The sequence below is a fragment of the Tursiops truncatus genome, chromosome 1 (genome assembly GCF_011762595.2).
Source record: "Tursiops truncatus isolate mTurTru1 chromosome 1, mTurTru1.mat.Y, whole genome shotgun sequence".
Classification (NCBI taxonomy): Eukaryota; Metazoa; Chordata; class Mammalia; order Artiodactyla; family Delphinidae; genus Tursiops; species Tursiops truncatus.
Genome location: NC_047034.1, coordinates 130,384,683 through 130,397,330, shown reverse-complemented (window position 1 = coordinate 130,397,330; position 12,648 = coordinate 130,384,683). Strand labels below are relative to the sequence as shown.

At 34.4% G+C, this 12,648-nt stretch overlaps 1 protein-coding gene and 1 non-coding gene across 10 annotated transcripts in view; one reads left to right on the top strand and one right to left on the bottom strand.

Moving 5' to 3' along the window:
- Window positions 1-12,648, top strand: part of ATG4C (autophagy related 4C cysteine peptidase) — a 135,883-nt gene that overhangs the window by 78,266 nt on the left and 44,969 nt on the right. For 6 of the 9 annotated variants that reach the window (XR_012324496.1, XR_012324498.1, XR_012324503.1 and 3 more), the window contains exons 11-12: window positions 10,444-10,675; window positions 11,965-12,183. Coding sequence is in view for 3 of the 9 variants with exons in the window: in XM_033865606.2 (XP_033721497.1) it covers window positions 10,444-10,611 (168 nt within the window). In the remaining 6 variants the exon portion in view is untranslated. Of the gene's footprint in view, window positions 1-10,443; window positions 11,579-11,964; window positions 12,184-12,648 lie in introns of those variants that run through there. The other 3 variants (XM_033865606.2, XM_019919961.3, XM_019919962.3) reach the window with 1 other exon arrangement.
- LOC117309669 (U6 spliceosomal RNA) lies at window positions 1,202-1,308 on the bottom strand. The gene has a single exon (XR_004523977.1). It is a non-coding gene; the product is annotated as a U6 spliceosomal RNA (small nuclear RNA).

Genomic DNA, 12,648 nt, shown 5'->3' with positions numbered 1-12,648 from the left:
GTTTGTTTTTTTATTATTGAGCTGCATGAGCTGCTTGTAAAGTTTGGAGATGAATCCTTTGTCAGTTGCTTCATTTGCAAATATTTTCTCCCATTCTGAGGGTTGTCTTTTGGTCTTGTTTATGGTTTACTTTGCTGTGCAAAAGCTTTGAAGTTTCATTAGGTCCCATTTGTTTATTTTTGTTTTTATTTCCATTTCTCTAGGAGGTGGGTCAAAAAGGACCTTGCTGTGATTTATGTCATAGAGTGTTCTGCCTATGTTTTCCTCTAAGAGTTTGATAGTGTCTGGCCTTACATTTAGGTCTTTAATCCATTTTGAGCTTATTTTTGTGTATGGTGTTAGGGAGTGATCTAATCTCATACTTTTACATGTACCTGTCCAGTTTTCCCAGCACCACTTATTGAATAGGCTGTCCTTTCTCCACTGTACATTCCTGCCTCCTTTATCAAAGATAAGGTGACCATATGTGCGTGGGTTTATCTCTGGACTTTCTATCCTGTTCCATTGATCTATCTTTCTGTTTTTGTGCCAGTACCATGCTATCTTGATTACTGTAGCTTTGTAGTATAGTCTGAAGTCAGGGAGCCTGATTCCTCCAGCTCCGTTTTTCGTTCTCAAGATTGCTTTGGCTATTCGGGGTCTTTTGTGTTTTCATACAAATTGTGAAATTTTTTGTTCTAGTTCCGTGAAAAATGCCAGTGATAGTTTGATAGGGATTGCATTGAATCTGTAGATTGCTTTGGGTAGTAGAGTCATTTTCACAATGTTGATTCTTCCAATCCAAGAACATGGTATATCTCTCCATCTCTTTGTATCATCTTTAATTTCTTTCATCAGTGTCTTACAGCTTTCTGCATACAGGTCTTTTGTCTCCTTAGGTAGGTTTATTCCTAGATACTTTATTCATTTTGTTGCAATGGTAAATGGGAGTGTTTTCTTGATTTTACTTTCAGATTTTTCATCATTAGTGTATAGGAATGCCAGAGATTTCTGTGCATTAATTTTGTATCCTGCTACTTTACCAAATTCATTGATTAGCTCTAGCAGTTTTCTGGTAGCATCTTTAGGATTCTCTATGTATAGTATCATGTCATCTGCAAACAGTGACAGCTTTACTTCTTCTTTTCCAATTTGGATTCCTTTTATTTCCTTTTCTTCTCTGATTGCTGTGACTGAAACTTCCAGAACTATGTTGAATAAGAAAAATATGGAACGCTTCACAAATTTGCCTGTCATCCTTGAGCAGGGACCGTGCTAATCTTCTCTGTATCGTTCCAATTTTAGTATATGTGCTGCCGAAGCGAGAACTACAGTATACTACGTTTTAAAACATGTATTTATTTATTTATTGAATTTTTTGAAGTATAGTTGATTTACAATGTTACCTTAATGTCTGCTGTACAGTTGTACTTATATATGTATATATATTCTTTTATACATGTATATTCTCAGTTGTACATATATATACTTTTTTGTATTCTTTTCCATTATGGTTTATCACAGGATATTGAATATAGTTCCCTGTGCTGTACAGTAGGACCTTGTTGTTTGTTTATTTATTTATTGAGGTACAGATGTTGAACATCTTTTCATATACCTGTTGGCCAATCGGCATGTCTTCTTTAAAGAAACAACTATTTAGGTTTTCCCCCCATTTTTTGATTGGGTTGTTTGTTTTGATGTTGAGTAGTATGAGCTGTTTGTATATTTTAGATATTAACCCTTTGTCAGGTGCATCGTTTGCAAATATTTTCTCCCATTCTGTAGGTTGTCTTTTAATTTTGTTGATGGTTTCCTTTGCTGTGCAAAAGCTTATAAGTTTGTTTAGGTCCCATTTGTTTACTTTTGCTCTTATTTCTTTTGTCTTGGGAGACTGATCTAAGAAAATATTGCTATGATTTATGTCGAAGAGTGTTTTGTCTATGTTCTCTTCTGGGAGTTTTATGGTGTCATGTCCTGTATTTAGGTCTTTAAGACATTTTGATTTTGTTTTGTATATCGTTTGAGGGAGTGTTCTAATTTCACTGATTTATGTGAGGCTGTCCAGCTTTCCCAGCACCACTTGCTGAAGAGATTGTCTTTTCTCCATTGTATATTCTTGCTTCCTTTGTTATAGATTAATTGACAGTAGGTGTGTGGGTTTACTTCTGGGCTCTCTATTCTGTTCCATCGATCTATGTGTCTGTGGGCCAATACCATGCTGTTTTGTTTACTGTAGCTTTGTAGTATTGTCTGAAGTCTGGGAGGGTTTTGCCTCCAGCTTTGTTCTTTTCCCTGAGGAATGCTTTGGCAACTCTGGGTCTTTTGTGGTTCCATATAAATTTTAGTATTATTTGTTCTAGTTCTGTGAAAAATGTCTTGGATAATATGATAGGGATTGCATTAAATCTGTAGATTGCTTTGAGTAGTACAGCCTTTTAACAATATTAATTCTGTCAATCCAAGAGCATGAGATATCTTTCCATTTCTTTAAATCATCTTCAGTTTCCTTTATGAGAGTTTTATAGTTTTCAGTGTATAGGCCTTTCACCTAGGATGCTGCCATTTTAGATTAGCACTACAATTCATTTCCTTCTAATCTTTTTTCTTTCTTTTTTTAATAATTGTGTTTTTTCTTTTTTATATTGAATTATAATTGACATACAATATTAGACTAGTTTCAGTTGTACAACATGGTGATTCAGTATTTTTACACATTATGCAGTGATCACCATGATAAGTCCAGTTACCATCTGTCACCATACAGAGTAATTACAGTATTATAGACTATATTCCCCATGGTGTAGAATACGTCCCTGTGACTTTTTTATTTTATTTATTATATTTATTTATTTATTTATTTATTTATTTATTTATTTATTTATTTAAACATCTTTATTGGAGTATAATTGCTTTACAATGGTGTGTTAGTTTCTGCTTTATAACAAAGTGAATCAGTTATACATATACATATATCCCCATATCTCTTCCCTCTTGCGTCTCCCTCCCTCCCACCCTCCCTATCCCACCCCTCTAGGTGCTCACAAAGCACTGAGCTGATCTCCCTGTGCTATGCAGCTGCTTCCCACTAGCTATCTGTTTTACATTTGATAGTGTATATATGTCCATGCCACTCTCTCACTTTGTCCCAGCTTACCCTTGCCCCGCCTCGTATCCTCAAGTCCATTCTCTAGTAGGTCTGTGTCTTTATTCCTGTCTTGCCTCTAGTTCTTCATGACCTTTTTTTTGGTTCTGTTTTTTAGATTCCGTATATATGTGTTAGCACACAGTATTTGTTTTTCTCTTTCTGACTTACTTCACTGTGTATGACAGACTCTAGGTCCATCCACCTCACTACAAATAACTCAATTTTGTTTCCTTTTATGGCTGAGTAATATTCCATTGTATATATGTGCCACATCTTCTTTATCCATTCATCTGTTGATGGACACTTAGGTTGCTTCCATGTCCAGACTATTGTAAATAGAGCTGCAAGGAACATTGTGGTGCATGGCTCTTTTTGAATTATGGTTTTCTCAGGGTATGTGCCCAGTAGTGGGATTGCTGGGTCATATGGTAGTTCTATTTGTAGTTTTTTAAGGAACCTCCATACTGCTCTCCATAGTGGCTGTATCAATTTACATTGCCACCAGCAGTGCCAGAGGGTTCCTCTTTCTCCACACCCTCTCCAGCATTTATTGTTTGTAGATTTTTTGATGATGGCCATTCTGACTGCTGTGAGATGATACCTCATTGTAGTTTTGATTTGCATTTCTCTAACGATTAATGATGTTGAGCATTCTTTCATGTGTTTGTTGGCAATCTGTATATTTTCTTTGGAGAAATGTCTTTTTAGATCTTCTGCCCATTTTTGGATTGGGTTGTTTGTTTATTTGATATTGAGCTGCATGAGCTGCTTGTAAATTTTGAAGATTAATCCTTTGTCAGTTGCTTTATTTGCAAATATTTTCTCGCATTCTGACGGTTGTCTTTTGGTCTTGTTTATGTTGCCCTTTGCTGTGCAAAAGCTTTTAAGTTTCATTAGGTCTCATTTGTTTATTTTTGTTTTTATTTCCATTTCTCTAGGAGGTGGGTCAAAAAGGACCTTGCTGTGATTTATGTCATAGAGTGTTCTGCCTATGTTTTCCTCTAAGAGTTTGATAGTGTCTGGCCTTACATTTAGGTCTTTAATCCATTTTGAGTTTATTTTTGTTTATGTTGTTAGGGAGTGTTCTAATTTCATTCCTTTACATGTAGCTGTCTAGTTTTCCCAGCACTGCTTATTGAAGAGGCTGTCTCTTCTCCATTTTATATTCTTGCCTCCTTTATCAAAGATAAGATGACCACAGGTGTGTGGGTGTATCTCTGTGCTTTCTATCCTGTTCCATTGATCTATCTTTCTGTTTTTGTGCCAGTACCATACTGTCTTGATTACTGTAGCTTTGTAGTATAGTCTGAAGTCAGGGAGCCTTATTCCTCCAGCTCCGTTTTTCTTTCTCAAGATTGCTTTGGTTATATGGGTTTTTTTGTGTTTTCATAAAAATTGTGAAATTTTTTGTTCAAATCTGTGAAAAATGCCAGTGGTAGTTTGATGGGGATTGCATTGAATCTGTAGATTGCTTTGGGTAGTAGAGTCATTTTCACAATGTTGATTCTTCCAATCCAAGAACATGGTGTATCTCTCCATCTGTTTGTATCATCTTTAATTTCTTTCATCAGTGTCTTATAATTTTCTGCATACAGGTCTTTTGTCTCCTTAGGTAGGTTTATTCCTAGATATTTTATTCTTTTTGTTGCAGTGGTAAATGGGAGTGTTTTCTTAACTTCACTTTCAGATTTTTCATCATTAGTGTGTAGGAATGCCAGAGATTTCTGTGCATTAATTTTGTATCCTGCTACTTTACCAAATTCATTGATTAACTCTAGTAGTTTTCTGGGGGCATCTTTATGATTCTCTTTGTATAGTATCATGTCATCTGCAAACAATGACAGTTTTACTTCTTCTTTTCCAATTTGTATTCCATTTATTTCTTTTGCTTCTCTGATTGCCGTGGCCAGGACTTCCAAAACTGTGCTGAATAATAGTGGCGAGAGTGGACATCCTTTTCTTGTTTCTGATCTTAGAGGAAATGCTTTCAGTTTTTCACCTTTGAGAATGGTGTTTGCTGTGTGTTTGTAATATATGGGCTTTATTACGTTGATGTAGGGTCCCTCTGTGCCCACTCCCTGGAGAGTTTTTAATCATAAATAGGTGTTGAATTTTGTGAAAAGCTTTTTCTGCATTTATTGAGATGATCATTTGGTTTTTATTCTTCAGTTTATTAATATTGGTGTATCACATTGATTTTTTTTAACATTTCTATTGGAGTATAATTGCTTTACAATGTTGTGTTAGTTTCTGCTGTATAACAAAGTGGATCAGCTATATCACATTGATTGATTTGCATATATTGAAGAATCCTTGCATCCCTGGGATAAATCCCACTGTCATGGTGTATGATCCTTTTAATGTGCTGTTGGATTCTGTTTGCTAGTATTTTGTTGAGGATTTTTGCATCTATATTCATCAGTGATATTGGCCTATAGTTTTCTTCTTTGGTAACATCTTTGTCTGGTTTTGGTATCAGGGTGGTGGTGGCCTCGTAGAATGAGTTTGGGAGTGTTCCTCCCTCTGATATATTTTGGAAGAGTTTGAGAAACTTAGGTGTTAGCGCTCCTCTAAATGTTTGATAGAATTTGCCTGTGAAGCCATCTGGTCCTGGGCTTTTGTTTGTTGGAACATTTTTTTTTTTTTTTTTTTGCGGTACGTGGGCCTCTCACTATTGTGGCCACTCCCGTTGTGGAGCACAGGCTCCAGACGCGCAGGCTCAGCGGCCATGGCTCATGGGCCCAGCTGCTCCGCGGCATGTGGGATCTTCCCAGACCGGGGCACGAACCTGTGTCCCCTGCACCGGCAGGCGGACTCTCAACCACTGCACCACCAGGGAAGCCCTGTTGGAACATTTTTAATCACAGTTTCACTTTCAGTGCTTGTGATTGGTCTGTTTATATTTTCTATTTCTTCCTGGTTCAGTCTGGTAAGGTTGTGCTTTTCTAAAAATTTGTCCATTTCTTCCAGGCTGTCCATTTTATTGGCATAGAGTTGCTTGTAGTAGTCTCTTATGATGCTTTGTATTTCTTTGGGGTCCATTGTAACTTCTCCTTTTTCATTTCTAATTTTATTTATTTGAGTCCTCTCCCTCTTCTTCTTGATGAGTCTGGCTAAAGGTTTATCAATTTTGTTTATCTTCTCAAAGAACCGGCTTTTAGTTTTATTGATCTTTGCTATTGTTTTCTTTGTTTCTATTTCATTTATTTCTGCTCTGATCTTTATGATTTCTTTCCTTCTGCTGACTTTGGGTTTTGTTTGTTCTTCTCGCTCTAGTTCCTTTAGGTGTAAGTTTAGATTGTTTATTTGGGATTTTTCTTGTTTCTTGAGGTAGGATTTTATTGCTATAAACTTCCCTCTTAGAACTTCCTTTGCCGCATCCCATAGGTTTTGGATCATTGTGTTTTCATTGTCATTTGTCTCTAGGTACTTTCTGACTTCCTCTTTGATTTCTTCAGTGATCTCTTGGTTATTTAGTAATGTATTGTTTAGCCTCCATGTGTTTGTGTTTTTTTATGTTTTCTTCCCTGTAATTTATTTCTATTCTCATAGCATTGTGGTCGGAAAAGATGCTTGTTAGATTTCAATTTTCTTAAATTTACCAAGGCTTGATCTGTGACCCAAGATGTGATCTATCCTGGAGAATGTTCTGTGCGCACTTGAGACGAAAGTGTAATCTGCTGTTTTCAGATGGAATGTCCTATAAATATTAGTTAAATCTGTGTGGTCTGTTGTGTCGTTTAAAGCTTGTGTTTTCTTATTTATTTTCTGTCTGGATGATCTGTGCACAGGTGTAAGTGAGGTGTTAGGTTACCCCACTATTACTGTGTTACTGTCAATTTCCTCTTTTATAGCTGTTAGCATTTGCCTTATGTATTGAAGTGCTCCTATGTTGGTTGCATATATATTTATAATTGTTATATGTTCTTGGATTGATCCCTTGGTCATTATGTAGTATCCGTCCTTGTCTCTTGTAACATTCTTTATTTTAAAGTCTATTTTGTCTGATATGAGTATTGCTACTCCAGCTTTCTTTTGATTTCCATTTGCATGGAAAATTTTTTCATCCCCTTACTTTCAGTCTGTATGTGTCCCTAGGTCTGCAGTGGGTCTCCTATAAACAGCGTATATATGCGTCTTGTATTTGTATCTATTCAGCAAGCCTGTGTCTTTTGGTTGGAGCATTTAATCCATTCATATTTAAGGTAATTATGGACATGTATGTTCCTATTACCATTTTCTTAATTGTTTTGGGTTTGTTTTTGTAGGTCCTTTTCTTCTCTTGTGTTTCCCACTTAGAGAAGTTCCTTTAGCATTTGTTTTAGAGCTAGTTTGGTGGTGCTGAATTCTCTTTGCTTTTGCTTGTCTGTAAAGCTTTTGATTTCTCCATCGAATCTGAATGAGATCCTTGCCGGGTAGAATCATCTTGGTTGTAGGTTCCTCCCTCTCTTTAAATATATCATACCATTCCCTTCTGGCTTGTAGAGTTTCTGCTGAGAAATCAGCTGTTAACCTAATGGGAGTTCCCTTGTATGTTATTTGTTGTTTTTCCCTTGCTGCTTTCAATAATTTCTCTTTGTGTTTAATTTTTGTCAATTTGATTACTATGTGTCTTGGCATGTTTCTCCTTGGGTTTATCCTGCCTGGTACTCTCAGCACTTCCTGGGCTTGCTGGCTGTTTCCTTTCCCATGTTAGGGAAGTTTTTGACTATAATCTCTTCAAATATTTTCTCTGGTCCTTTCTCTCTCTCTTCTTCTGGGACCCCTATAATGTGAATGTTAGTGCATTTAATGTTGTCCCAGAGGTCTCTTAGGCTGTCTTCATTTATTTTCATTCTTTTTTCTTTATTCTGTTCCACAGCAATGAATTCCACCATTCTGTCTTCCAGGTCACTTATCCATTCTTCTACCTCAGTTATTCTGCTATTGATGCTGTCTAGTGTATTTTTGTTTTCAAATGTTGGTTTGTTCATCTCTGTTTGTTTGTTCTTTAATTCTTCTAGATCTTTGTTAAACATTTCTTGCATCTTCTCAGTCTTTGCCTCCGTTCTTTTTCAAGGTCTAGGACCATGTTCACTATCATTATTCTGAATTCTTTTTCTGGAAGGTTACCTCTATCCACTTCATTTAGTTGTTTTTCGGGGTTTTATCTTATTCCCTCATCTGATACATAGTCCTCTGCCTTTTCATTTTGTCTATCTTTCTGTGAATGTGGTTTTCATTCCACAGGCTGGAGGATTGTAGTTCAGTATTTATTATGTAATGTTAAAGGAAAAACAGGATAAACACTATATATAAAATTTAATCTCAGTTTTGTTAAAGTAATTTTAAACATGTACTTTAAAAAATCTAGAAGGAAATACAACAAAATATTAAATATTTCCCCAAGTTATTAAATGTCTTTCATTATCTTTATTTTGTATAATATCTCAATTGATATAATACCCCAAGTCATATAGATAACCTAATTCCGAATTTTCTTTGTGCAGATTTTATATTATCCATTATGGAGGGACCTTAATGTTTTGACAGTGCATCCTATTTTGTAGTATAAAAAAGAAAACTAAACTTTTCCCTTCTAATAGAAGTTCAAATCAATGGTTATTCTTTATAAAAAAAAGTCTAAAAAATTCTTGATATGGTGCTTAGAGCTTTGAAAAGCATTTGAAAGGCGTCTTGATTTTGAAAGAAAGGATGAAGACATGATAATGTTAGCTTTGCGTGTTGAGTTGAAAATGATACAATGATACCTGCTTGTTAGATACTGGACTTTTATAAGTGATGTTAAATGAATATAAAATGGTAACAATTTTGGACTGTATTCCAGCCATTGGCTGGAGGTGAAAGGTGATTGATCAGATGCCGGCCCCCTCTGTCTCTTACTTTTCATTTCCACATTTTTGCCCTTCTCTCTACCTTTTTTTTTTAGAATATAAGTTAAATGAATTTGAGAAGTGTAAAAAGCAGGAGCAGAATATGAATTATAGGATCAATCATATTTCATCACATCTGGTTTTTTAAGTACTTGATTGTTTTTAAATGGTTCATTTCCACTCAATTAGAAAATGGATTTCATATTAACTGTCTCATTGAAATATTTTAAATTTAACATTGTATCTATATCCTAGGGCTACATATTTATTTTCGCCAAGAGAATCTATAAATGTAATATATAAGAATTTGATGAGCCTTCAGTTGAATATCAACATTTGGGAGAATTTAGTTTTTACTGCTAAAATTATCCTTAAATTATATTTAATTGATCATGATTAATGATGTATAAGTACTATTGATATTTTTTCAGCATTCTTTGTAACTCACATAAACTTTTCAGAATCCTTCTTATAAGTCCTGGTTACCTATAGAAATGTTTATTTCTATAAAAACATCCTTCACTCAAAAATTTTTGTTCACCTTAAAATGAAAATTGTTTTAATTTTTTAATAGACTTTGTTTAACGGAAATATTTAAATGGTTTAGAATGGGTTGTTGGCTTGTCAACGAATCCCAAATTGACAGAGGTTATATAAAGGTTGTTGGTGTTCTCACAAAATTCCAGATATTACTTATTTTACTTCTAAATTGTGTAATGTAACTTTAGAAGGTAATATGTAAAGTGTGGATTGTTACTGTGTATAAGAATACTGTTTTTCATCTTAACTAGATTATTGCAGAAATATATTTTTTTTAATATAGAAATCTTTGAAAAGACCAAACTTGATTTTAAAAAATAACTTTTTATTGCTTTTGGTCATCCTAACATTTCTCTGAGATAAGGAGATTCGATAACTTTTGCCCAGTTTTATAGGTGATACTCAGGTAGAGTGATTTGTCAAAGATCACATCAAAGTTAAGTTGTAGAAGTGAGATTAGAATGGACCTTTTGACTTAGTTTAATTTTTTTTTCTGTGTTATGGTACTAAACAGTCATTCACAGTATTTTACCATAATCAGTGATACCATTTTGTTTTATTGTCTGTTACCACCAATAGAAGATAAATCTTAACTCACTAGTAAGCCTTCAAACAAATGTGACCAAAAGACTTTACTTTGGGGGGTTTTGGGTAGGAATGGTAATATAGTTAATTTCTGATGGTCTAATCCTAATGGGGAAGTAGGTATTTAGCGATAAATAAACTATACAATGCTGATCAACTTTTGTCTTTTAGCCAGAACAGTAAAGCAGTAGCACTGGATAAATGTAAATGAGAGAAGCTAACAAGAGAGATTCAGGGCTAAAACATTAGATTTCATCATGTGGTCCTACTGTGTACTATTGCATCCAATAAGGGATTCTTCTGTTCTTTCTGTTACAGATGCTGAAAATTTCTTCTAAGGAGAAATATCCCTTATTTACTTTTGTAAATGGTCATTCCAGAGACTATGATTTTACATCTACTACAGCCAATGAAGAAGACCTTTTCTCAGAGGATGAAAAGAAAAGATTAAAAAGATTTAGCACAGAAGAGTTTGTCTTGCTGTAAAGATTAGCACATTTGTGCTTGATGAGAAGAAATCCTTTGAAGGAAGCAAAATGAAGAGAAACAAGTATACTTGAAACTGGTTTATTTTCACAAATACCTTAATTTTATATGTTCTTTAAAAAAAGAACATTTGAAAATATACAAGTTTTAAAGATATTTTTTTGAAAGAGAAATGATTCAGTGAATCTTGATTTCTAATAAATATCAAGTGATTCTGGCTGCATTCCTGTTTCCCTAAGATCTGCTAATGATAACTCTACCTTAACTGCAAGTCTTCCAGTCTTCAAATTCTTCCACCTGGGTCCAGTATTCTCCTGAAGGTTTTGTGATATTGGGCCCCAAAATAGGATCACCAAATAGTTTCAAAAGCTTCAGATTATACTAATGACCAGAAGAGCAGAGAATGAATCTTCAGTGCTGCCTAAGCCTCCTGATATTAATGCAACCAAAGGATGCTTTTGGATGTATCTTGATATATTAAATAGTAATTTTTAGCTGTGATATGATATAATTACATAAGCAGAATTTTGAGTTAAGGTAATACTTAGCAATATGATTTTACAGTGGCACCTCATTTTACTTGCTGTTGAGCCTTGTCTGAGCAGTGAAGGTAAAGTATTGGTTTTCCCTACAGATTTAAAGGTTATGTTATTACTAATAAGTACATCCAATCTAACAGATAAAGGCAAAATTGTTTGTTTCCTATCTCAAAAATGAAATTTTATGGAAACTCTACTTATTATGCAGTTTTAAAATCTAAAGATAAGTACCAGGAAAGATATCAGTAGATGCTCCTCCATGTGATTTTTGCTATTTGTATAAATCAGTGCAGTGGCCATCTATAAGGTAAATCTGCCTTAAGTGTGTTATGTATTGCTTAAAGGCAAATATGTGATATAAAAGTATGAGTTATTATTGAGCCAGGTTTATAAAATAAGTACTTTAATAAAGATGTAAGAACTTAAAATGCCTTTGTTTTGGTTTTAATGGGATTATTTTAATCCTTTCATTTGAAAAATCATTGTCTCAAATGAATTCTGTTTATTTATAATGAAGGCAAATAATATTGTTGCTTTGAAAGCAAGTATTAACTTAGTTTATGAAGCTTCCATGTTTCAGTGTGAAAAGGTGACTTATAAAGACATAAAATTGGGTATCATTTAAAGTCATTGATATTTTCCCTTCAGGAAGCCTATTTGTTAGGTTTAGAGTTACATGCAAAACTGAAAGAGGGTGGGCAGATAGATTGCTTTGGTATGCCTGATGAGAGAAATCAGGTTTGGCATTTCCTGGTGAAGATATTTTATTGAATTCAAAAAATAGTCAGTAATCTAAAATTTTCCTTTACCCTAGATGAAATCTGGACAAGTTAAGTATGGTACTGATTTTCGTAGAATGCGAAAGCAGTACAGGTACAACAAGAAGCCAGTGGTATGCCTGATTTTATACACTGCAGCTCCCTCGTCTAAAGTACTGCAATTTGTTGTTCCTATACACCTGCAGTAGTCACAGGATTCTACAACAAACACATCAAATGAGAGCACCATATCTTCAAACAAATCAGAACTGACTGTAAGTGTTCTCTTACAAGGACTATATACAAGCTTAGAATTACAGAATAGCATTCTGTTATTTTCACAGCATATTTGGGGATGAGATAAAATTACACCTGGACAAAGTTGAGGTGAGAGGAGGGAGAAACTTCCTTTACATTGCATTATATTGAAAATACTCAGAATATTGCACAGACAAGACAGATCTTACAATACAATCATCCCCATGACTGAGAATAAATGGTTAGGATCAGAAATTATTAGAATAATATGCATATAAAAAGTATTCAACAATATGTATGAATGAATGCATGCATTCATGAAAATTGAGAGATAGGCTGATGGATTTATCTTGCCTATTAATAATAAAAAAATCAGCTTCAGCCAAGGACGAGCCAAAAGTTGTGCTAATATTTTACTGGAAAGACAGCAACAAAACTACATCATTAGATTTAGAATAGAGGTTTCAGACTTTGTTTTGAAC